Source organism: Nerophis ophidion, linkage group LG08 (genome assembly GCF_033978795.1).
Source record: "Nerophis ophidion isolate RoL-2023_Sa linkage group LG08, RoL_Noph_v1.0, whole genome shotgun sequence".
Classification (NCBI taxonomy): Eukaryota; Metazoa; Chordata; class Actinopteri; order Syngnathiformes; family Syngnathidae; genus Nerophis; species Nerophis ophidion.
The window spans coordinates 14,955,276-14,980,828 of record NC_084618.1 but is presented as its reverse complement, the minus strand read 5'-3'; the positions used below and the strand labels follow the sequence as shown (position 1 = coordinate 14,980,828).

Here is a 25,553-nt window from a genome sequence, read left to right as displayed (position 1 = left end):
TTTTTTTTTTTCAAGGAAACAATCACAAGTATTAGTTACATTTTTAGAGATGAAAGGACACTACTGACATTATTAACTCTTTGTAGGGCGCAACAACAACCACATAAAAAGCAGCAACACTGAACTTACCAAGATTGGTTCAAAATACTGGTTTTAATTTTTTTTTTTTTTACCAAGGAAACACATCACTAGTGTTAGTTAAATTTTTAGAAATAAATGGACAATACTTAAAGTATTAACACTTTGTAGAGCACAACAACAACAACAAATAAACAAAGCAACGACTGAACTTTCCAAGACTGGTTCAAAAGACAGGCTCGTTATTATAGTTTTTTTAATCAAGGAAACAATCAAGAGTATCAGTTATGCAATAAAATGTAGCTGATAATAATGTAATTGTTCGTACACAGCGTATGTACTGTAGTTGTACTGTACTTGTACTAACACACATGACGTGCTGTTGGTATCATAATCGATATTAAATTGACTCAGTTGATGGACAGTTTCGCTTTTGGCCCACCTGGCCGGGGACGGTTTCCTGTTGATTTTGGGTAAGCACTCAATTTATGTCCAAGTAGCTCGTCTCCAAGTTTCATATTTACAGTGTCCTGTGTGTTATTCTGGTGTGTTAAAAAGAATCGAAATGTTCACCGAACCCGAATGAAAACGTGTCACAAAACCGTAATAAGATCCGAACCGCGGATCCTGTGAACCGATCCATCCCCGCGACTTCCGTCATCCAGATTGATTTGTGCAGGAAACAATCCTATTTGAGGTCTGTGTTTCTGACAGCTCAGGTCGGGGGACGTGTCTGGACAATGAACCTCTGAAACGAGACTTCCTGTACCCAACAGTGGCTCCGGGGCAGGTGTACGACGCCGACGAGCAGTGCCGCTTCCAGTACGGAGCCTCCTCACGACAGTGCAAGTACGGGGTAAGAAACCAGCATCCTCCCCGCCCGTTGGTGTTCTCGGAGTAGACTTGACCGAAACCGCCGCCCAGAGCCTTGACGGAAGGAATAAACTAACCTCAACCCCTAACTTCTCCAAACCCCCATGAGGTCCGCATATTTAGTCTTGTGCCGGTCCCTTTGGGACATGAGGTAATAGGTTCTTCAGCTTTATGTTTCCTGTTGGAGACCAAGGGGAGCGGCGTAGATAACTCTTTAATTACTGTCTGACAAGTGGAGGTGCTCGGAAGGTCTCTCTGAGCGCCACGGCTCCAAACTTGTCAGAGAAAGAGGCCAAGGTCTGAGGGAGCGACTGTGAAGATACCCGGCAGGACAGATAAAGAACGAGGCCATAGAAAGAGCAGTGAGGGTTAGAGGGTAAACCTGGTCTTCTTTAAACCTGAGTCATGCCACCATTTTTGGAAGAGTCTGTTTCAGTTCTTTTCAAGAGGCCCCTTTCCACCAAAACTTCAGGAATTTGAAGTTCCCGGAAACCTTTAGTTCCTGGAGCTGAATGTTCCTGTGGACCCGTGTGGTTTGCCTTTCCACCGCCTTTGACACTTCAGGTAGTTTTGACAAATGACGTACAGTACATTTCTGCATTAGTCGTATTTCTTTCACTTGAGTGTAAGCAATCTGTGAATAACAATATATCAATAACACATGTCAGTAACAATATATCAATAATAAATGTCAGTGTTAATAAATAATATATCAATAATACATGTCAGTAACAATATATAAATAATAAATGTCAGTGTTAATAAGTAATATATCAATAATACATGTCAGTAACAATATATAAATAATAAATGTCAGTGTTAATAAGTAATATATCAATAATACATGTCAGGGTTTACCTGTAAATAACAATATATACATAATAGTCAGGGCTTATCTGCAGATAACAATACATCAAAACTAAATGTCAGTGTTTATCTGTAAATAACAATATATAAATAAATAAATGGGTTGTACTTGTATAGCGCTTTTCTACCTTCAAGGTACTCAAAGCGCTTTGACACTACTTCCACATTTACCCATTCACACACACATTCACACACTGATGGAGGGAGCTGCCATGCAAGGCGCCAACCAGCAACCATCAGGAGCAAGGGTGAAGTGTCTTGCTCAGGACACAACGGACGTGACGAGGTTGGTTCTAGGTGGGATTTGAACCAGTGACCCTCGGGTTGCGCACGGCCACTCTTCCACTGCGCCACGCCGTCCCCATATAAAGAATAAATGTCAGTGTTTATCTGCAAATAACAATATATCAAAACTAAATGTCAGTGTTTATCTGTAAATAACAGTATATAAAGAATAAATGTCAGTGTTTATCTGTAAATAACAATATATAAATAATAGTCAGGGTTTATCTGTAAATAACAATATATCAGTAATAAATGTCCATGTTTATCTGTAAATAACAATATATAAATAATAGTCAGGGTTTATCTGTAAATAATACATCAATAATGAATGTCCGTGTTTATCTGTAAATAACAATATATAAATAATAGTCAGGGTTTATCTATAAATAACAATATATCAATATAAATGTCAGTGTTTATCTGTAAATAACAATATATAAATAGTAGTCAGGGTTTATCTATAATTAACAATATATCAATAATAAATGTCTGTGTTTATCTGTAAATAACAATATATAAATAGTAGTCAGGGTTTATCTGTAATTAAAAATATATTAATAATAAATGTCTGTGTTTATCTGTAAATAACAATATATAAATAATAGTCAGGGTTTATCTGTAGATAACAATATATCAATAATAAATGTCAGTGTTTATCTGTAAATAACAATATATAAATAATAGTATGGGTTTATCTGCAACTAACTATATATAAATAATAAATTTCTGTTCATAAATAATATATCAATAATACATGTCAGTGTTTATCTGTAAATAAAAATATATAAAAAATAAATATCAGTATTTATCTGTAAATAACAATATATAAATAATAAATGTCAGTTTTTATCTGTAAATAGCAATGTCTAAATAATAAATGTCTGTTTTTCTGTAGGTAACAATTTATAAATAATAACTGTCAGTGTTAATAAATAATATATCAATAATACATGTCAGTGTTTATCTGTAAATAACAATGTATAAATAATAAATGTAAGTTTTTATCTGTAAATAACAATATATGAATAATAAATGTCAGTTTTTATCTGTAAATAACAATATATAAATAATAGTCAGGGTTTATCTGTAAATAATACATCAATAATGAATGTCCGTGTTTATCTGTAAATAACAATATATAAATAATAGTCAGGGTTTATCTATAAATAACAATATATCAATATAAATGTCAGTGTTTATCTGTAAATAACAATATATAAATAGTAGTCAGGGTTTATCTATAATTAACAATATATCAATAATAAATGTCTGTGTTTATCTGTAAATAACAATATATAAATAGTAGTCAGGGTTTATCTGTAATTAAAAATATATTAATAATAAATGTCTGTTTATCTGTAAATAACAATATATAAATAATAGTCAGGGTTTATCTGTAGATAACAATATATCAATAATAAATGTCAGTGTTTATCTGTAAATAACAATATATAAATAATAGTATGGGTTTATCTGCAACTAACTATATATAAATAATAAATTTCTGTTCATAAATAATATATCAATAATACATGTCAGTGTTTATCTGTAAATAAAAATATATAAAAAATAAATATCAGTATTTATCTGTAAATAACAATATATAAATAATAAATGTCAGTTTTTATCTGTAAATAGCAATGTCTAAATAATAAATGTCTGTTTTTCTGTAGGTAACAATTTATAAATAATAACTGTCAGTGTTAATAAATAATATATCAATAATACATGTCAGTGTTTATCTGTAAATAACAATGTATAAATAATAAATGTAAGTTTTTATCTGTAAATAACAATATATGAATAATAAATGTCAGTTTTTATCTGTAAATAACAATATATAAATAATAGTCAGGGTTTATCTGTAAATAATACATCAATAATGAATGTCCGTGTTTATCTGTAAATAACAATATATAAATAATAGTCAGGGTTTATCTATAAATAACAATATATCAATATAAATGTCAGTGTTTATCTGTAAATAACAATATATAAATAGTAGTCAGGGTTTATCTATAATTAACAATATATCAATAATAAATGTCTGTGTTTATCTGTAAATAACAATATATAAATAGTAGTCAGGGTTTATCTGTAATTAAAAATATATTAATAATAAATGTCTGTTTATCTGTAAATAACAATATATAAATAATAGTCAGGGTTTATCTGTAGATAACAATATATCAATAATAAATGTCAGTGTTTATCTGTAAATAACAATATATAAATAATAGTATGGGTTTATCTGCAACTAACTATATATAAATAATAAATTTCTGTTCATAAATAATATATCAATAATACATGTCAGTGTTTATCTGTAAATAAAAATATATAAAAAATAAATATCAGTATTTATCTGTAAATAACAATATATAAATAATAAATGTCAGTTTTTATCTGTAAATAGCAATGTCTAAATAATAAATGTCTGTTTTTCTGTAGGTAACAATTTATAAATAATAACTGTCAGTGTTAATAAATAATATATCAATAATACATGTCAGTGTTTATCTGTAAATAACAATGTATAAATAATAAATGTAAGTTTTTATCTGTAAATAACAATATATGAATAATAAATGTCAGTTTTTATCTGTAAATAACAATATATAAATAATAAATGTCAGTGTATATCTGTACGTAACAATATATAAATAATAAATGTCAGTGTATATCTGTACGTAACAATATGTAATCAATAAATGTCAGGGTTATCTATAATTAACAATATACAAATAATAAATGTCAGTGTTTCTGTAAATAACATATATAGATAATAATGTTCAGTGTTTATCCGTACATGACAATATATAAATCATACATGTCAGTGTTAATAAATAATATATCAATAATACATGTCAGTGTTTATCTGTAAATAACAACATACAAATAATAGTAAGGCTTTTTTTAAAGAACTGAATCTACCCGAGTAGTTTTTGGGTGAAACACAAGGGGAACTTTATACACCCGGGTAAATGGGGAAGTTCCTGCAGTGGAAAAGGGCCAAATGTCTCTGACTCAGCATTCTTCAGGTTCCTGCAACTCGAAAGTTCCTACGGTACTTCTTTCTCTCTGTTTTCAAGTATCTTGTCATTGAAATACAGGAGAAATAAGAAATGAACAAGTTGTCCTCGCATACTCCACAATGGCGGTCGTGTGTTCGCAAAATAAGTTTTAGGAACTGTGTTCAACCAATCAGCGTTCCACAGCTTCGAAAAGTCCCTTCGAGCTGGCAGGAACTCCGAAAGGTTCCTGAACAACTGAATCTACTCGTTTCTGGTGGACACACAGGGGGAACTTTACTTACAGTGGGGAAGTTCCTGCAGTGGAAAAGGGCCGAATGTCTTCAACTCAGCCTTTTCAGCACAAAGGTTCCTGCAACTGGAAAGTTCCTACGGTACTTCTTCCTCTCTGTTGTCAAAGATCAAAAACACGGGGAATAAGAAATAAACAAGTTGTCTTTCAGGTAATTCCGAAAAGAAAGCCTAGATACCTTTCCTAAGTACTTAGTGGTGATAAGGAACTAAATGAGTTCCTGATGGAACTTTATCTACCCTGGTAGTTTTTGGTGGAAACGCAGGGAGGTAAATTCTTACATTTCCCTAACCAATCGAACCAGGTGGTGAGGTGTGCTAAATTGAACTCCGACTCTGCCTGATTCCTTGCTTCTTGTCTCGTTTAATAGATGGTTCTGTGTTTGAACCTGACACGGTCCATATTCAGATCTTGTGAATTCACGGCGAAGATTAAGTTATCTTTACGGCCCCTTGCAGTTTACCGCCGTGTTCTCCCTTCGCGTAAATCCATCAGGCCTGTATCCGTGTTGGTTGGCTCTCGGGTGGCGGACCTTTCATCAGGGCCCGGGGTCGGTGGACGTAGCAGCGGGGCGGCTTATTGGAAGCAGCTGGCAAAGGGAAGTGGCTGCAACCACTTGGAGGCTTTGTCTAATCTGGACCGGCTGAGGGGGTTCATCTTATTTACTGACGGGTCAGGATCTGCCAGCCGGATCGTAACTCTAGTTCATGGGCCAACTCTTCCGCCGCGCACGACCGTCCCCTCGAAGCCTTTGAAGTGCCGAGCGGGGGACAGAACCCTCACGCAGAACTGTACTTTCAACATGTGCTAGCTTAATGGGGGCAAATTTCACTTTCCCCCCGTAATCCGAAGGCTTTGTCCGTGCGGTCCAGAAGGAGCCTGGTCTGGAGTCTAGGAAAACATGGCAGTGTTTGTTCAGACACTCGGTCAGACTGAAGATATTTGCTCGGCCTTGCGGGTCATCTTTATCTGAGACCTGGGGGCTCGGGGGGTGTTGCTCACCCGCCATTATCCCAGGAATGGAGGTGAGCAAACGTTAGTCACGCTGTTGATCCAGCTGACTCCTCCTTTCCCGTACGAGGACACCGAGAGATAACCTTTTGGCGTCGCCCCTGGTCTCATCGTCTGGCCTCCCCCGGGATTTATTGCCCGGCTTCCTTTGTGTTCCTTTGGCCGCTGTGATTCCCAGGAATTGATTTCTTCTGACCAACTTGCTTTTTTTTGCCTTCTTTCCCAGGAAGTGTGTAGAGAGCTCTGGTGCCTTAGCAAAAGCAACCGCTGTGTCACCAACAGTATCCCCGCCGCCGAGGGAACCCTGTGCCAGACCGGCAGCATCGAGAAAGGGGTAAGTTTCCCGCCAAGTCCGGCCCAAACCTGGCGACGGTTTTGTCGCGGCTGATATGTTAGCTCGCTAATATGTCAGGATCATACAGTCATCCCTGGTTTATAACGATTTTTGGTTCCAGGCTTGTCCGTAGTGACCACATTTCCCCAGAGTAGGAATATTCACCATTATCAGTGGCCTAGTGGTTAGATCAGGGGTGTCCAAAGTGCGGCCCCAGGGCCATTTGCGGCCCGCAGCTAATCGTTTACCGGCCCGCCACATGTTCTGCAAAAATTGCAAAATTGATAGTATTGCAAAAATTTTAAGAAAACATTTAAAAAAGTGGAATGAGGTGAAATCTAATGAGAAAAAGTGTCAATGTTGACACAAAGCTGCCAAGCGGGCAGTTTTTTTTTTCCTTTTGTCTTTTTCTTTTTTTTCTATTGCTCAAAAAAAAAAAAAAAAAAAAAAAAAATCTATGTTATAATGAATTACTTAAAAATGATCACTTTAAAATGTTTTATGTGGAAAAAATATTGCATATGTTGTGTGGTCGCCATATAAAAACATCAAAGTTTTGACAGAAGAGCATAAAACAAAATAATAGTTCAAGCTTAACATCGACAGATATATCGGAAGTTGATCTTGAAATTTAAGTGTTAGAAGTAAAAATAATAATAGAAATGCATCACTTTATGAGTGGGGAACCTTTCGGATCTCAAATATATTTAGTAGGATTTTATTTGATTACTCAAAAATATTAAATAATTAAAATCAATGGTTTCCTGCATTATTGAACTTTGAGGGCTTTAATTGCTAAATAAAGGAACTCTCCTGAAGGAATCAATAAAGTTCTATCCATCTATCTATCTATCTATCTATCTATCTATCTATCTATCTATCTATCTATCTATCTATCTATCTATCCATCTATCTATCCATCCATCCGTCCATCCGTCTAAATACTGCATATTTCAGTTTTACTAAAAAAACCAAAGTTGTCTTTGACAGAAAAGGCATAAAACCTTATTTGTTTTACTTCATATCAACCTCAAGTCGATATAGAGATTTACTGTAAGCATTAAATAAAAAATAATAATAATAATTTGACTTATTTTTAACATTTTAGTGACTGAGACCCTCTATGCTCCGCAGGAGCCCTCAGGATAAAAAAAAAAAACAAACATATATTTTGTTATGGTTTGAAAAGGAAAAATATCAAAATGGCCCCCGCATCCTTAAATTTTTACGTGTGCGGCCCTCTGTGGAAAAATTTTGGACACCTTTGGGTTAGAGTGTCCACCTTGAGTGTCAATACATGGACTTGGGGGTTTGTTTTTCTGTAAGGCGAAGGAAAGTTGGCGCGGGCAAGACGTGAATATAAGTACACATTTATTAATGACACTAACAAACTATAAATAAAGAAGCAAACAAAAGGTGTGCACAATGGCGGAGAACAAACTAGACTAATGAAAACAAAAGACTAGCACAAATGACAAAACTATGGACAAAAAACAAAAGACACTAACTGTGGCATTAATAAACAAAACTTACGTGGCATGACAAGAAGCAAAACTATGGATCGGCATGAGTGAAAGAGGTAGCATGGCATGAAGTGAGTAGAGGTAGCATGGCATGAAGTGGGTAAAGGTAAAGTCGCCAGGTTGACTACCTGGCAACCACAGGTTTAAATAATGCTGTGGTAATTAGTGACAGTTGTGCGAGTGCAAAACGTGAGACAGGTGCGTGACATAAGGACAGGTGGAAACTAATGGTTAGTCATGAAAACAAAACAAACAAGGAAGTGCAAAAACAGGAACTGAGTGTCCAAAAAACAAACAGCACATGGCCAAACAAAAACATGATCAACAGACATGACACTGAGATGGGTAGGTTGTGCGTTCAAACACCGGCCGAGTCATACCAAAGACTATAAAAATGGGAGCCATTACCTCCCTGCTTGGCACCCAGCATCAAGGGTTGGAATTGGGGGTTAAATCATCAAAAATGATTCCCGGGCGCGGCCACCACTGCTGCTCACTGCTCCCCGCACCTCCCAGGGAGTGATCAAGGGTGGTGGGTCAAATGCAGAGAATAAATTCGTCACGCCTAGTGTGTGTGAGACAATCATTGGTACTTTAACTTTTTTACTTTAACCTTATTATGGGGGCGCAGCCGTCCGGTTTCTCTTCCAGCTTAGTCACTGCCTTGCTCCCAGTGCCACCCACACTTAAAACCTAGCTTACCACCGCCAACAAGCTTAAATGTGTGGCTTTCTCTGTGTAAAGTGCTTTCGGGCGAGTGTTGTCCCGATACCAATATTTCAGTACCAAAATTAATTTTGATACTTTTCAGTACTTTTCCATACTTTTCTAAGTAAAGGGCACCACAAAAGTTGCATTATTGTCTTTATTTTAACAAAAAATGTTAGTTTCCATGAAACATATGTTTATTATTGTCATTTAGTCCTTAAATGAAGTAGTGAACATACCAAACAACTTGTCTTTTAGTAGTAAGTAAACAAAGACTCCTAATTAGTTGTATGCAGTAACAAATTGTATCATTTATCTACCTATTATTTTGTACATATGAGGGACAAACTGTAAAAATTTATTATTTAACTACTTGTTCATTTAGTGTTAGAATCTGCTTATTTTATGTTTCAACATGTTCTATCTACACTTCTGTTAAAATGTAATAATCACTTTTTCTTCTCTTCTTCTGTGTCATGATCAATATAAAGTAGACAGTTGTGCGTTAAGTCAATTTTTTCCGGTTCATTTGGCTAAGCACTCGATTTATGTCGAAATAGTTTGGCTTCAAATACCACATTTACATCTTTGTATCACTTTCACTTCACTCTCTCAACTTCCGTCTGCTCCAATATCTTACTCTTCCTTCGTGCACGCTTTTAGAAGCAGCAGTTCATTCTCCGTGTGTTCAGCTTAAAAAGATAAGGTCATCAAACCTCATCTGTCCATAAGTCGTATTCGTGGTTTGTTACCGAATCTGCCGTTATTAGAACACACACTCGCGTTTGTTTCCATAAGTAGGAACACACATTCAAAATATGTGCTCGCTTCTCGAAGCAGCAGTTCCTCCTCAGTATATTCAGCTTCAAAAAGATAAGGTCATCAATACACATTTGTCCAATAAGTCGTATCCGTTGTTTGTTATTGAATCTGCCGTGATTAGAACACACACTCGCATTTATTTCCGTAAGTAGGAACACACATTCAAAATATGTGCTCTCTTCTTGAAGCAGTAGTTCATCCTCCGTATATTCAGCTTCAAAAAGATAAGTTCATGAATCCTCATTTGTCCAATAAGTCATATTCGTGGTTTGTTACCGATCTGCCATGATTAGAACACACACTCGAGTTTGTTTCCGTAAGTAGGAACACACATTCAAAATACATGCTCACTTCTAAAAGCAGTAGTTCCTCCCCAGTATATTCAGCTTCAAAAAGATAAGGTCATCAATACTCATTTCATGACTAGAACACACATTCGAGTTTGTTTCCGTAAGTATGAACACACATTCAAAATATGTGCTCTCTTCTTGAAGCAGTAGTTCATCCTCCGTATATTCAGCTTCAAAAAGATAAGTTCATGAATCCTCATTTGTCCAATAAGTCGTATTCATGGTTTGTTACCGATCTGCCATGATTTGAACACACACTCGAGTTTGTTTCCGTAAGTAGGAGCACACATTCAAAATACGTGCTCACTTCTAGAAGCAGCAGTTCCTCCTCAGTATATTCAGCTTCAAAAAGATAAGGTCATCAATACTCATTTGTCCAATAAGTCTTATCCGTTGTTTGTTACCGAATCTGCCATGATTCGAACACACACTCGAATTTGTTTCCGTAAGTAGGAACACACATTTAAAATACTGTAAATATTGTACGTAGCAATGGTGTTAGCTGGTGGCGCTAGCTGGGGTTTAGGTCATGGGCATACTGGGACGGACAGTTTTAACGCGGATTACGTCGGCCATTGTGGCGGGATGGTCCGAGGTCTAAAAGGGAAGAATAGGAGAGTGTCACCAGCTGTCAACGGCCATTAGCATTAGCTCAGTGGAGCCTTTGAGGGTCGGGGGCCCACCGACAGGGTCCCGGACAACACAGGGGGGGCCCCAGGTTGAGCCGGGAGGGGGGGCTTTTGGAAGCGCTTTTGGAGCAGTTTTGGGAGCGCCGCCGACGCACCCCGTCTGGGCCGGAAGGCTTGAAAAGGGAACGCGACCGTCAGCCGTTTCTCACCCGCCGTGTAATGAAGAGGGGCCCGCGGGGACAAAAAGTGACCCAGTGAGGCGAACTGAGCTTCTCGTTGTCTGCGCTCTCACCTTCCTGGAGGTTGTTGTGTAACGTCATCCCTCCCTCCTCACTGCAACTTCATCTCCTTTAAAGCCACGGAAAGAGGACACCGGCCCCACGTAGTCCTGGCCTCCAAGACTGCCAGTCCCTCTGGGCCCTTGGCCTACTGACACAGTTGGTGAAACCCAATCCCTTAACACCCTCAGGATGTGCTCGCATTAAACAAAGACCCCCCCCCCCATCCAGATAAAAAGGCCATTTAAGTGTGCGATATTTCACTTGGGGGCTGACCAGGTTTTGACCTGTCCCGGATGTAGGGTTGTACGGTATACCGGTATCGGTACAGTATTACCGTGCTCATTAATCAAAAACGGTGCTTGAGAAAGTACCGGTTCCCGTGCATGACGTCACGTCATGACATTGCTGCTTTTACCAGCAGGGGAGCGTGTTCGGCAGCGCGCACACACACAGAGTACTTAAAAGCAGACACAGTGTGTAGACAGAAAAGGGAGAAGGGACGCGTTTTGGCCTAAGAAGTAAAGATAAAGTTGAAGTTATAACACTGAAATACTTCTAAATCACTAATCCTGGCCTCCATGGCGACAAATAAAGTAAGTTTCTTACAAGTATCATTATCACTGGAGGACGAGGAATAGCTAAACATGCTTCACTACACACCGTAGGAGGATACAATAGCTCACCGGCGTCACAATGTAAACAAATGCCATGGGTGGATCTACATATAACATCCACTGTAATGAAACCAAATACAAGAGCATATTTAGTCGATACTACTATGATTACATTGATATTTGTTCCTTTAAAAAAAAATTCATACTGTGTTTATGAAGTCAGTAAATACGTCCCTGGACACATGAGGACTTTGAATATGACCAATGTACGATCCGGTAACCACTTGGTATCGGATCGATACCTAGAGTAAATGTGTGGTATCATCCAAAACTAATGTCAAGTATCAAAGAAGAGAAGAATAAGTGATTATTACATTTTAACAGAAGTGTAGCTAGAACATGTTGAAACACAAAATAAGCAGATGTTAACTGTAAATGAACAAGGAGATTAATAATCCATTTTTAGAGTTTGTCCCTCATAATGTGTACAAAATAATAAGTAAATAAATGACACAATATGTTATTGCATACTAATTAGGAGTCTTTGTTTGTTTACTTACTACTAAAAGACTAGTTGACTATTTTATTTAAGGACTCAATGACAATAAGAAAGATATGTTTCATGTTTTTTTTTGGTCAAATAAAGACAACAATGACATTTTTTGTGGTTCCCGCTTTATTTAGTATCAAAAGCTACCGAAATACATTTTGGTACCGGTACCAGGACAACCCTAATACAAACATCTATTCATAATGCACACAAAAACCGAAGCACTCTCAACATATCTCATTCTACTTTAGTTACTTTGAGTTTACAACCCCCTGGCGCTGTTTTGTACTCTTTTTGTACTTATCTTGATTATTATTTTTCAAATGTTTGTAAATGTAGCAATTTATAAGTAAAGTTGTATAAAATTAAAAAAAACAACAAGAAAAAACAACAACAATGTAAGATGACATTTCCACCTCTGCGTGACGTCATTATCATCGCCCCGTTGCAATAATTGTGTTATTGCAATAACAATTGCTCTATTTCTACAAAAATTAGGTCAAAGTATGATAAGGAAATGTATTCAATTTAACAGTAAAGATCCGTACTAATTACAAAAAAACACAATGTAAGACTACATTTCCACCTCTGTGTGACGTCATTATCATCACACCGTTGCTGTAATTGTGTTATTGCAATAACAATTGCACCATTTATACAATTAATAAGTCGAAGTATTATAAGAAAATGTATTCAATTTAACAATAAAGAGCTGTTCTAATTAAAAAAAACAAAAAAACAATGTAAGACTACATTTCCGCCTCTACATGACGTCATTATCATCACACCGTTGCTGTGATTGTGTTATTGCAATAACAATTGCACCATTTATAAAATTAATAAGTCGAAGTATTATAAGAAAATGTATTCAATTTAACAATAAATAGCCATAATATTTAAAAAAAAAAAAAAAAAATAAATAATGTAAGACGACATTTCCGCCGCTGCGTGACGTCATTATCATCACGCTGTTGCTGTGATTGTGTTATTGCAATAACAATTGCACTATTTATACAGAAAATAAGTCAAAGTATAATAAGGAAATGTATTAAATTTAACAATAAATAGCTGTACTAATTAAAAAAAAATAAAAAAATATGTAAGACTACATTTCTGCCTCTGCATGACGTCATTATCATCACGCTGTTACTGTAATTGTCTTATTGCAATAGCAATTGCACTATTTATAAAATTAATAAGTTGAAGTATTATAAGAAAATGTATTGAGTTTAACAATAAAGAGCTGTACTAATAAAAAAAACTATGTAAGACGACATTTCCGCCTCTGCGTGACGTCATTATCATCACGCTGTTGCTGTGATTGTCTTATTGCAATAACAATTGCACTATTTCTACAAAAAACAAGTCAAAGTATAATAAGAAAATGTATTAAATTTAACAATAAATAGCCGTAATAATTAAAAAAAAGATAATAATGTAATACGACATTTCCTCCTCTGCGTGACGTCATTATCATCGCACAGTTGCTTTCATTGTCTTATTGCAGGGGCGCTCACACTTTTTCTGCAGGCGAGCTACTTTTCAATTGACCAAGTCGAGGAGATCTACCTCATTCCTATTTATAATTTATTTTTATTTATTTATGAAAGAGACATTTTTGTTAACAAGTTAATGGTGTTTAATGATAATACAAGCATGTTTAACACACATAGATTCCTTTCTTTCATGAAGACAAGAATATAAGTTGGTGTATTACCTGATTCTGATGACTTGCATTGATTGGAATTAGACAGTGGTGCTGATAACGTCCGCATTTTCAAATGGAGGAGAAAAAAAAGTCCTCCTTTCTGTCCAATACCACATGAAAGTGGTTGGATTTGGCATCTCATTTGTCCAACTTGCATACTCGTTTTTAAACACTTTGTCATGAGAGTAGCATATGTGTGTGGCCCTTTAATGTCTAGCAGCAGGTGAGTGACGTCAGTGACTGTGCGGGTGGGCAAGCAAGTGAGAAAGCAGTCGCTGAGGGCGGGGGAGAAATACATTGGCATCAAACTCCGTAGCTTGCTAGTTTGTGCACGCTAGCTTTCTGAGACTCTTATTTTGTTAGCACAGGCAGGATGAAACAGGTCTTTTATGGTGAAGACAGGAACTGTGCAGTCGGTCTTTAGAGTTTTGACGGAAGGGACAGAGTCTCTAGAAATAAAATGTGTTTCTCTGCGTCCGCCCTGTTAGTGATTTTTTTCTTAAATATGAGCTCGCAGCAGCCAGCGTCATCTCACAAGATCCTCGGGTGCCGCGAATGTCAAACAACTGATGAAAGTGAAGTCTTGGTATGATTGATGATTGCTCATTTTTCTGTCTATTTTTTAATGCCTGGCTTGAGATCGACTGACACACCCTCCGAGATCGACCAGTTGATCGCGATCGACGTAATGGGCACCCCTGTCTTATTGCAATAACAATTGCACTATTTCTACAAAAAACAAGTCAAAGTATAATAAGAAAATGTAATAAATTTAACAATAAATAGCCGTAATAATAAAAAAAATAAAAAAAGATAATAATGTAATACGACATTTCCTCCTCTGCGTGACGTCTTTATAATCGCAGTTGCTGTAATTGTCTTATTGCAATAACAGTTGCAGTATTTCTACAAAAAATAAGTCAAAGTATTATAAGAAAATGTATTCAATTTAACAATAAATAGCTGTACTAATTAAAATTTTTTTTTTTAAAAAGTCACAAAACGACGGACAGCTTCATGTGGCTTTCAAAGAAAAGCAAAGAAAGGAAATAATTCCCCTGGTGAGGAATAAAAAAAGAGCTGAGTCATGTGAACATGGACAGAATGGAAACATGGCTAATGACAAATGAAATAATGGGTGAGTAATGGCGTCATCGTGCATCAGTGTGTTTAAAAAAAGGGGGGAAGGGCGGGGAGTGTGTTGGTAAAGGAAAAAGTCATCAGTCAGGTGGTGTATAGTCTAACTTTCACCCGCGCTAATTTACGTGGCTGCTGGAAGAGAGTCAAAGTGACTTGTTGCACTAATGGCCGCCCTCTCCCTCTCCCGCCCCCAGTGGTGCTTCCAGGGCGAGTGTGTGTCGTTCGGCACCTGGCCCCAAAGCTTGGACGGTGGCTGGGGGCCCTGGTCCTCCTGGGGGGAGTGCAGCAGGACCTGCGGCGGCGGCGTCTCCTCCTCCGCCAGGCACTGTGACAGCCCAGCGTAAGTAGGCAAAGTAAGCCACGGCCAGCGGAACACCTCTGAGTGTGTGTGTGTGTGTGTGTGTGTGTGTGTGTGCGAGTGTGTGTGTGTGCTAAAGTATGGGGATACATTTTCACATTCAGGAAGTATAAAGACAAGCACTGTAGTGTGCATGCCAGGCCACTAGGTGGCAATGTACACTGTAGTGTGCATGCAAGGCCACTAGGTGGCAATGTACACTGTAGTGTGCATGCCAGGCCACTAGGTGGCAATGTGCGCTGTAGTGTGCATGCCAGGCCACTAGGTGGCATTGTGCACTGAAGTGTGCATGCCAGGCCACAGGTGGCAATGTGCACTGTGGTGTGCATGCCAAGCCACTAGGTGGCAATGTGCACTGTAGTGTGCATGCCAGGCCACTAGGTGGCAATGTACACTGTAGTGTGCATGCCAGGCCACTAGGTGGCAATGTGCACTGTAGTGTGCATGCCAGGCCACTAGGTGGCAATGTACACTGTAGTGTGCATGCCAGGCCACTAGGTGGCAATGTACACTGTAGTGTGCATGCCAGGCCACTAGGTGGCAATGTACACTGTAGTGTGCATGCCAGGCCACTAGGTGGCAATGTACACTGTAGTGTGCATGCCAGGCCACTAGGTGGCAATGTGCAGAATGAAACACGATGCAGAAAATAACACTGTTTGCATTTGTGTAACATCCCGAAAAGTTGACGTTTTTGATGACACGGTCAAAGTCCAGAGTGAGTAAAAACGCCGACATATGCACGCCAGCCCGACGTTTGTAACAAAACCCGTTGTGCAAGTCAGTCCAATGTGACAGATTTTTCTGCTAAAACTCCATTTTTGACGTCACTCGTTTTGCGTCTTCCGCACCAAACTCATCCAAGGGCTTGGTGTAAGAGGCACTGCTGTGTTTGGATGGAGACCGGTGTGGACAATATTGTCCCCACACTAAAAGTATAGAGAAAACTATTTGATGGGACTTTTATTTCCTCAATACGGCGTCCATCAGCTGCTGTGACAGAGTTGATGATGTGAGGAAACTTGCAACAAGTCGTGAACGTTGTCACAACTTGTTTAGAAAGTCTTTGCTGGGAGGTTCACTCCTGGTTTATTTAACTTTACCATGAATTGATTAACATGGACCCCAAGTTAAACAAGTTGAAAAACTTATTGGGGTGTTACCATTTAAATAAATAAATAAATGGGTTGTACTTGTATAGCGCTTTTCTACCTTCAAGGTACTCAAAGCGCTTTGACATTACTTCCACATTTACCCATTCACACACACATACACACACTGATGGAGGGAGCTGCCATGCAAGGCGCCAACCAGCACCCATCAGGAGCAAGGGTGAAGTGTCTTGCTCAGGACACAACGGACGTGACGAGGTTGGTACTAGGTGGGATTTGAACCAGGGACCCTCGGGTTGCGCACGGCCACTCTCCCACTGCGCCACGCCGTGGTCAATTGTACGGAATATGTACTGTACTATCTACTAATAAAAGTCTCAATCAATCAATCCTGTACCAGTCTTCAAATAACATCTGTACTAGCTCAAATGTTTTGTCATCTCATCACATTTGAACGCAGGCTGTGAAGATTGTGTATTCAAAGTGAGAGGTGTCACTCCTCTTTGTTTTTGTTTGCCAAACTAATGTACTGATAGGAGGCGTTGGAGAAGAGCAACGTTTGTTTATTAGACTCCGTCATTAGCCAAACTCCTTTGTCTTTTATTTTGATATCATAAAGTAAACAATAGCAGCTCAGGTGCCAAAATGTTACTGTAAAATTGCAGGTTTTTTTTTTTTATTTACAGTTAAAAAAAAGGAGAAGTAAATTTTACAGTAAAATTCTGGCAACTGAGCTGCTAGGTTTTTTTGTTCTTTTTTCAGGTGCCAACATTTTACTGAAAAATTGCATTTTTTTTATCTACAGTAAAAAAAAAAAAGTAAATTTTACAGTGAAATTCTGGCAACTGACCTGCCAGTTTTTTTTTTTCAAAAGCCAAAATTTTACTGTAAAATTGCAAGTTTTTTTTATTTATAGTAAAAATGAGTACATTTTACAGTAAAATTCTTGAAACTGAGCTGCTAGTTTGTATTTTTTGTTTTTCAGGTGCCCAAATTTTACTGCAAAATTGCAGGTTTTTTTTATTTATTTGCAGTTTAAAAAAAAGAAGTACATTTTACAGTAAAATTCTGGCAACTGAGCTGCTAGGTTTTTTTGTTCTTTTTTCAGGTGCCAACATTTTACTGTAAAATTGCAGTTTTTTAAATGTATTTACAGTTAAAAAAAGAAGAAGTAAATTTTGCAGTAAAATTCTGGCAACTGAGCTGCTAGGTTTTTTTGTTCTTTTTTCAGGTGCCAACATTTTACTGAAAATTGCATTTTTTTTTAATTTACAGTAAAAAAGAAAAAGTTAATTTTACAGTGAAATTCTGGCAACTGACCTGCCAGTGTTTTTTTTTTTTTCAAGAGCCAAAATTTTACTGTAAAATTGCAAGTTTTTTTAATTTATAGTAAAAAAAGAGTACATTTTACAGTAAAATTCTGGCAACTGAGCTGCTAGTTTGTATTTTTTGTTTTTCAGGTGCCAAAACTTTACTGTAAAATTGCAGTTTTTTTTTATTTGTTTACAGTTAAAAAAAAGAAGAATTCAATTTTGCAGTAAAATTCTGGCAACTGAGCTGCTAGGTTTTTTTGTTCTTTTTTCAGGTGCCAACATTTTACTGAAAAATTGCATATTTTTTTATTTACAGTAAAAAAAAAAGAAGTACATTTTACAGTGAAATTCTGGCAACTGACCTGCCAGTTTTTTTTTTCAAAAGCCAAAATTTTACTGTAAAATTGCAATTTTTTTTAATTTATAGTAAAAAAGAGTAAATTTTACAGTAAAATTCTGGAAACTGAGCTGCTAGTTGGTATTTTTTGTTTTTCAGGTGCCAAAATTTTACTGCAAAATTGCAGGTTTTTTAATTTATTTACAGTTAAAAAAAGAAGTAAATTTTGCAGTCAAATTCTGGCAACTGAGCTGCTAGGTTGTGTTGTTCTTTTTTCAGGTGCCAACATTTTACTGAAAAATTGAATTTTTTTTAAATTTACAGTAAAAAAAAAAAAGAGTAAATTTTACAGTGAAATTCTGGCAACTGACCTGCCAGTTTTTTTTTTTCAAAAGCCCAAATTTTACTGTAAAATTGCAAGTTTTTTTTATTTATAGTAAAAAAGAGTAAATTTTACATTAAAATTCTGGAAACTGAGCTGCTAGTTTGTATATTTTGTTTTTCAGGTGCCAAAATTTTACTGTAAAATTGCAGAGGTTTTTTTTTGTCTTTAGAGTAAAAAAAAAATGTAAATTTTACAGTAAAATTCTGGAAACTGAGCTGCTAGTTTGTATTTTTTGTTTTTCAGGTTCCAAAATGTTACTGTAAAATTGCAGTTTTTTAAATTTATTTACAGTTAAAAAAAGAAGAAGTAAATTTTGCAGTAAAATTCTGGCAACTGAGCTGCTAGGTTTTTTTGTTCTTTTTTCAGGTGCCAACATTTTACTGAAAAATTGCAGATTTTTTTAATTTACAGTTTAAAAAAAAAGTAAATTTTACAGTGAAATTCTGGCAACTGACCTGCCAGTGTTTTATTTTTATTCAAGAGCCAAAATTTTACTGTAAAATTGCAAGTTTTTTTTATTTATAGTAAAAAAGAGTACATTTTACAGTAAAATTCTGGAAACTGAGCTGCTAGTTTGTATTTTTTGTTTTTCAGGTGCCAAAATTTCAATGTAAAATTGCAGTTTTTTTTTAATTTATTTATGGTTAAAAAAAGAAGAAGTACATTTTGCAGTCAAATTCTGGCAACTGAGCTGCTAGGTTTTTTTGTTCTTTTTTCAGGTGCCAATATTTTACTGAAAAATTTTTTTTTTTTAATTTACAGTAAAAAAAAAAAGAGTAAATTTTACAGTGAAATTCTGGCAACTGACCTGCCAGGTTTTTTTTTTTTCAAAAGCCCAAATTTTATTGTAAAATTGCAAGTTTTTTTTATTTATAGTAAAAAAGCGTAAATTTTACAGTAAAATTCTTGAACCTGAGCTGCTAGTTTGTATTTTTTTTTCAGGTGCCAACATTTTACTGTAAAATTGCAGAGGTTTTTTTTGTCTTTACAGTAAAAAAATGTTTAATTTTACTGTAAAATTCTGGCACCCGAGCGGCATAGCACGGTTGGTAGAGCGGCTGTGCCAGCAACTTCAGGGTTGCGGGTTCGATCCCTGCTTCCGTCCTTGGGCAAGACACTTTACCCACATGCTCCCACTGCCACCCACACTGCTTTAAATGGAACTTAGATATTGGCTTTCACTATGTAAAGCGCTTTGAGTCACTGGAGAAAAGCGCTATATAAATATAATTCACTTCACTTCACTCCAGTAAAATTCTGGCAACTGAGCTGCATTTTTTACCATAAAAATTGCAGTACTGTTCCACCATTTACAGTAATTTTTTTACATTATTGTACATTATTTTACAGTATTGTGGGTTTGGTCACCTGAGGTGTTTATTGTGTTTGGTCACCTGAGGTGTTTATTCCACTGCAGCGAGCACAAACACTCGTGGTGAGGTTGTGGCTGCGAGTGACGTCGCCTCATCTAATGTCCTGTGTTCCTCAGGCCTTCCGGAGGAGGGAAGTACTGCCTCGGGGAGAGGAAGCGCTACCGATCCTGTCACACCACCGTGAGTTTCTATTCCCTTGTCTCAGTAGAAGGCCTGATTGACAGCCCATGTCAGGGGTCGGCAACCAGCGGCTCTGGACTTTAGCGCCACCCTAGTGGCTCTCTGGAGCTTTTTCAAAAATATATGAAACATGGAAAAAGATAAGAGGAAAAAAAACACATTTTTTGTTTTAATATGGTTTCTGTAGGAGGACAAACATGACACAAAGCTCCCTAATTGTTATAAAGCACACTGTTTTTATTATACATGCTTCACTGATTCGATTATTTGGCGAGCGCCGTTTTGTCCTACTAATTTTGGCGGTCCTTGAACTCACCCTAATTTGTTTACATCAGGGGTGTCCAAACCTTTTCCACAGAGGGCCTCAAACTGAAAAATGTAAACATGCCATTTTCATTTTCAAACCATAACAAAATATATGGATTTTTTTTTATCCTTAGGGCTCCTGGGGAGCATAGAGGGTCTCAGTCACTAAAAATGTTAAAAAAAGTTCAAATTATTATTATTATTTTTTATTTTAAGCTTACAGTAAATCTCTATATCAACTTAAGGTTGATATGAAGTAAAACAAATAAGGTTTTATGCCTTTTCTGTCAAAGACAACTTTGTTTTTTTATGGAAAACTGAAATATTCAGTATTTAGATAGATAGTACTTTATTGATTCCTTCAGGAGAGTTCCGTTATTTAGCAATTAAAGCCCTCAAAGATCAATAATGTAGAACACCATTGATTTTAATTCTTTAATATTTTTGAGTAATCACAGTGAAAAGTTAAATAAAATCCTACTAAATATATTTGAGATTCGAAAGTTTAAACACTCATAAAGTGATGCATATTTATTAGTTTTTTTTTTAAACTTTTAACACTTAAAATTTCAAGATCAACTTTTGATATATCTGTCGATTTTAAGTTGGAACTATTAGTTTGTTGGTTTTTATGGTCTTTTTGTCAAAACTTTGATGTTTATATATGGCAACCACACAACATATGCAATATTTTTTCCACATAAAACATTTTAAGGTTTCATGTTGGGGTGGCATAGCTCGGTTGGTAGAGCGGCCGTGCCAGCAACTTGAGGGTTGCAGGTTCGATTCCCGCTTCCGCCATCCTAGTCACTGCCGTTGTGTCCTTGGGCAAGACACTTTACCCACCCGCTCTCAGTGCCACCCACACTGGTTTAAATGCAACTTAGATGTTGGGTTTCACTATGTAAAGCGCTTTGAGTCACTAGAGAAAAGCGCTATATAAATATAATTCACTTCACATCATTTTTAAGTAATAATTTTGTCCTTTTGTTGTTTTTTTGAGCAATGGAAAAAAAAAAATTAAGACAAAGATAAAAATAAAATGCCTGCATGGCGGCTTTGTGTCAACATTGCCACTTTTTCTCATTAGATTTCAACTCATCCCACTTTTAAAAAAAAAAAATTTTAATTTATTTTTGCAATACTATCAATTTTGCAATTTTTGCAGAATGTGTGGCGGGCCGGTAAACGATTAGCTGCGGGCCGCAAACGGCCCCCGGGCCGCACTTTGGACACCCCTGGTTTACTTGTACAACTTTCGCCGACTTTCTAATACGTGTTTTATGCCACTTCTTTTTTCCGTCTCATTTTGTCCACCTAACTTTTAACGTTGTGCATGAATGCACAATGGTGAGTTTTGTTGACATTATTGACTTGTGTGGAGTGCTAATCAGACATATTTGGTCAATGCATGACTGCAAGCTAATCGATGCTAACATGCTATTTAGGCTAGCTGTATGTACATATTGCATCATTACGCCTCATTTGTAGCTATATTTAAGCTCATTTAGTTCCCTATAAGTCCTGTTAATTCAATTTATATCACATGACACACTATCTGTATGTAATATGTTTTTGTATGTTTGGTCCAATATGGCTCTTTCAACATTTTGGGTTGCCGACCCCTGGCCTGGATGGACATGTGACACCTGATTGGAGCCTGACATTTTCCTGCATGAAACACACTTTGGAGCGGCTTTAAATCAATATTTAACATGGCCATGCATGTTCAACTCTTTCTAGGTGACCCTTTGTGTTTTTTTTTTTTTTTTAAATAGTCTGGCCTCAGGGTGAACCCTCAAGTCTTTAGTGCACAGGTGTCAAACTCAAGGCCTGGGGGGGCTGGATGTGGCCCGCCACTTCATTTAATTTGGCCCTCGAAAGCCTGCAAATAATATGTATCAAAGTACTGTAACTTTTCTGACTTATTGTATTCTTTCTTAAAATAAATACCGTATTTCCTTGAATTGCCGCCGGGTATATAGTATGCGCCTGCCTAGAACTACTGCCGTGTCAAACTCGTTTCGCAAGATAATTAGCGCATGCTTATTATTACCGCCGGCTCAGGATTAACGCCGGGTCAAACTCGTTTCGCAAAATATTATTTTTATTAGCGCATGTCTAGAATTTCCGCTGGGTCAAACTCGTCACGTCACGAGTGACACTTCCCCTGTCATCATTTTCAAAATGTAGGAGGCTGATTTCGATAATTGGAAATCGCATAAAGGGAAGAAGATTAAGAGCTATTCAGTAGGATTTAAGGTCCAAGCTATTGAATATGCTAAAAAGAACAGTAAGCAGCTATGTTTTATTGATATACCATAGCTGCGTGTGTCAAATATGAGTCATTAAATGACTCCTGGTGGTAGAGGGCGCTAGTGATTCTTCTTGCGACTACTCGGCTGCAGAAACAAGAAGCAAGAGTGAGCAGCGACCGTTTATTTTTTCCTCTCGCTTGCACTTTTAGCATGGAGGATTAGATAGATAGATAGATAGTACTTTATTGATTCCTTCAGGAGAGTTCCTTCAGGAAAATTAAAATTCCAGCAGCAGTGTACAGAGTTGAGATCAATTTAAATAAAAGTAAAAAGTAAATAATGGGGGTTTAAATGGAAACAAAATAGAGAAATATTACAATAAGAATAAAAACTAAAAAGCAACAATGGGTTGCATAGTACATATCTAAAATAAAACAGTTTTCTAAACTGGACTTTCAATCGAAGCAGGAGGTAATAAAAGAAGATCTCCATTGAGACAGAGACTTTTAAAACTGAAGAAAAATAAGGAAGACTTCTATAAACAAGTTCTCGATGCTTTTGATCAGAAGGAGCTGCGCATGGACTTCATTTATAAGTAAAGGTAAGACCATAATAACGTTTTTTTAAATTAAATGTACTTTTCATGATGGTATCCTTACATCACACTCAAATTTATAAGCGCAGTCCTAAACTTACCGCATGCCTTCGGTGAGCGCCTGAGTGAGAAGAGGTTTTGAAATAATTAGCGCCCCGGCGGCAATTCAAAGAAATACGGTATGTACTCCATGTCATTGCAAATTATGTTAACTTAAATGTTGTATAATTATGTAAAAATATATCATCAAACCCTTTTTCAAATCGAAATAAATACTAATAAAAATGATTTCAATGCAACGCGCGATGTAAAAATAGCAATAGATTTCATGGTCAAATTGTGAAATTCGAATGAATGAATGAATGAAATAGTTTTATTTGGGTCATATAATCAACCATCAACCATTTTGTGTGACCAGTTGAAGAGTACACATTATACATGTTTAACAATCATACATATTTAACAATCATACACATGATACATATTAAACAATCATACGCATGATACATATTTAACAATCATACACATGATACATATTTAACAATCATACACATGATACATATTAAACAATCATACGCATGATACATATTTAACAATCATACACATGATACATATTTAACAATCATACACATGATACATATTAAACAATCATACAGATGATACATATTTAACAATCATACAGATGATACATATTTAACAATCATACAGATGATACATATTTAACAATCATACATATTTAACAATCATACACATGATACATATTTAACAATCATACAGATGATACATATTTAACAATCATACAGATGATACATATTTAACAATCATACATATTTAACAATCATACACATGATACATATTTAACAATCATACAGATGATACATATTTAACAATCATACAGATGATACATATTTAACAATCATACAGATGATACATATTTAACAATCATACAGATGATACATATTTAACAATCATACACAATTACACACAAAAAGAAAAGCAAGAGAATGACGGAAAAAGGAATATGCTGAAGCCAGAGCTGATATTTGCTTATCCTATCTATACCTTCACTTAAAGTTTAGATGACATGCAACATCAATGTTCAAAAAATCACTGGGATGAAAGTAATTTGATAATTTTTCTATTATTTCTTCAACCTTAACAAAGAACTGCACGTCCTCACTGAGCGTGTCCCACCATTTAACTCCTAAAACTGAAATATATTTCTATTTTATATTCCTTCTTACTTTACCTATTTTAAAGATCAATATCCCCCCTAAATTATAGTTTTCTCCTCTTCATTGAAATAACTATACATTTACTGCCGTTTTTACAGCATTTTTCTCTAAATGAAAAAAACATTCCTTTTTTTACTGTAATGAACTTTGGTGCCATGTTGGCATTTAGAATAGAATAGAAAGTACTTTATTGATCCCCGGGCGAAATTCAGCACCACAGTTCTCTCACAATAGACAATAAAAATAATAAATAATATAATTTATATCATATATTATATATGTTATATATAATATATGAATAATATAAATATATTCTACATATATTCTACATTTAAGTGCAGTCAAGAAGGAACATATGCATTATACAGTCTGTATCTTTTACAGTAATACACCCAAAAATATACACTTGTTGATGTGCGGTAAAAAACAAACAAACAAACTGGCAGCTCAGGTGCCAACATTTTACTGTAAAATAGGATTTTTTAAATTTACAGTATAAACAAATGTCTTAAATTTTACAGTAAAATTCTGGCAACTGAGCTGCCAGTTTTTTTTTTCAGGTGCCAAAATTTTACTGTAAAATTGTAGTTTTTTTATTTAGAGTAAAACATTTTTTTTTATTTCACAGTAAAATTCTGGCAACAGAGCTGCCATTTTTTAGTTTTTGTTTTACAGGTGCCAAAATGTTACTGTAAAATTGCATTTTTTTTAATTTACAGTAAAAAAAAACAAAGGTAGATTTTACAGTAAAATTCTGGAAACTGAGCTGCAAGTTTTTTTCGTTTGTTTTTCAGGTGCCAAAATTTTACTGTAAAATTGCATTTTTTTTATTTACAGTTACATTTTTTTTAAATTTGACAGTAAAAATCTGGCAACAGAGTTGCCAGTTTTTTTGTTTTTGTATTTCAGGCGCCAAGATTTTACTGTAAAAGTGCATTTTTTTTAAATTTACAGTAAAAAAACAAAGGTAAATTTTACAGTAAAATTCTGGCCACTGAGCTGCA

The 25,553-nt window shown here is 35.9% G+C and overlaps 1 protein-coding gene across 3 annotated transcripts in view; it reads left to right on the top strand.

Annotated features, from left to right (window-relative positions):
- adamts6 (ADAM metallopeptidase with thrombospondin type 1 motif, 6) overlaps positions 1-25,553 on the top strand; it is a 108,194-nt gene that overhangs the window by 48,092 nt on the left and 34,549 nt on the right. For 2 of the 3 annotated variants that reach the window (XM_061907797.1, XM_061907798.1), the window contains exons 11-14: positions 793-934; positions 6,665-6,772; positions 15,292-15,437; positions 20,092-20,155. In XM_061907797.1, the coding sequence (XP_061763781.1) occupies positions 793-934; positions 6,665-6,772; positions 15,292-15,437; positions 20,092-20,155 (460 nt within the window). The remainder of the gene's footprint in view (positions 1-792; positions 935-6,664; positions 6,773-15,291; positions 15,438-20,091; positions 20,156-25,553) is intronic. The other variant, XM_061907799.1, reaches the window with a different exon arrangement.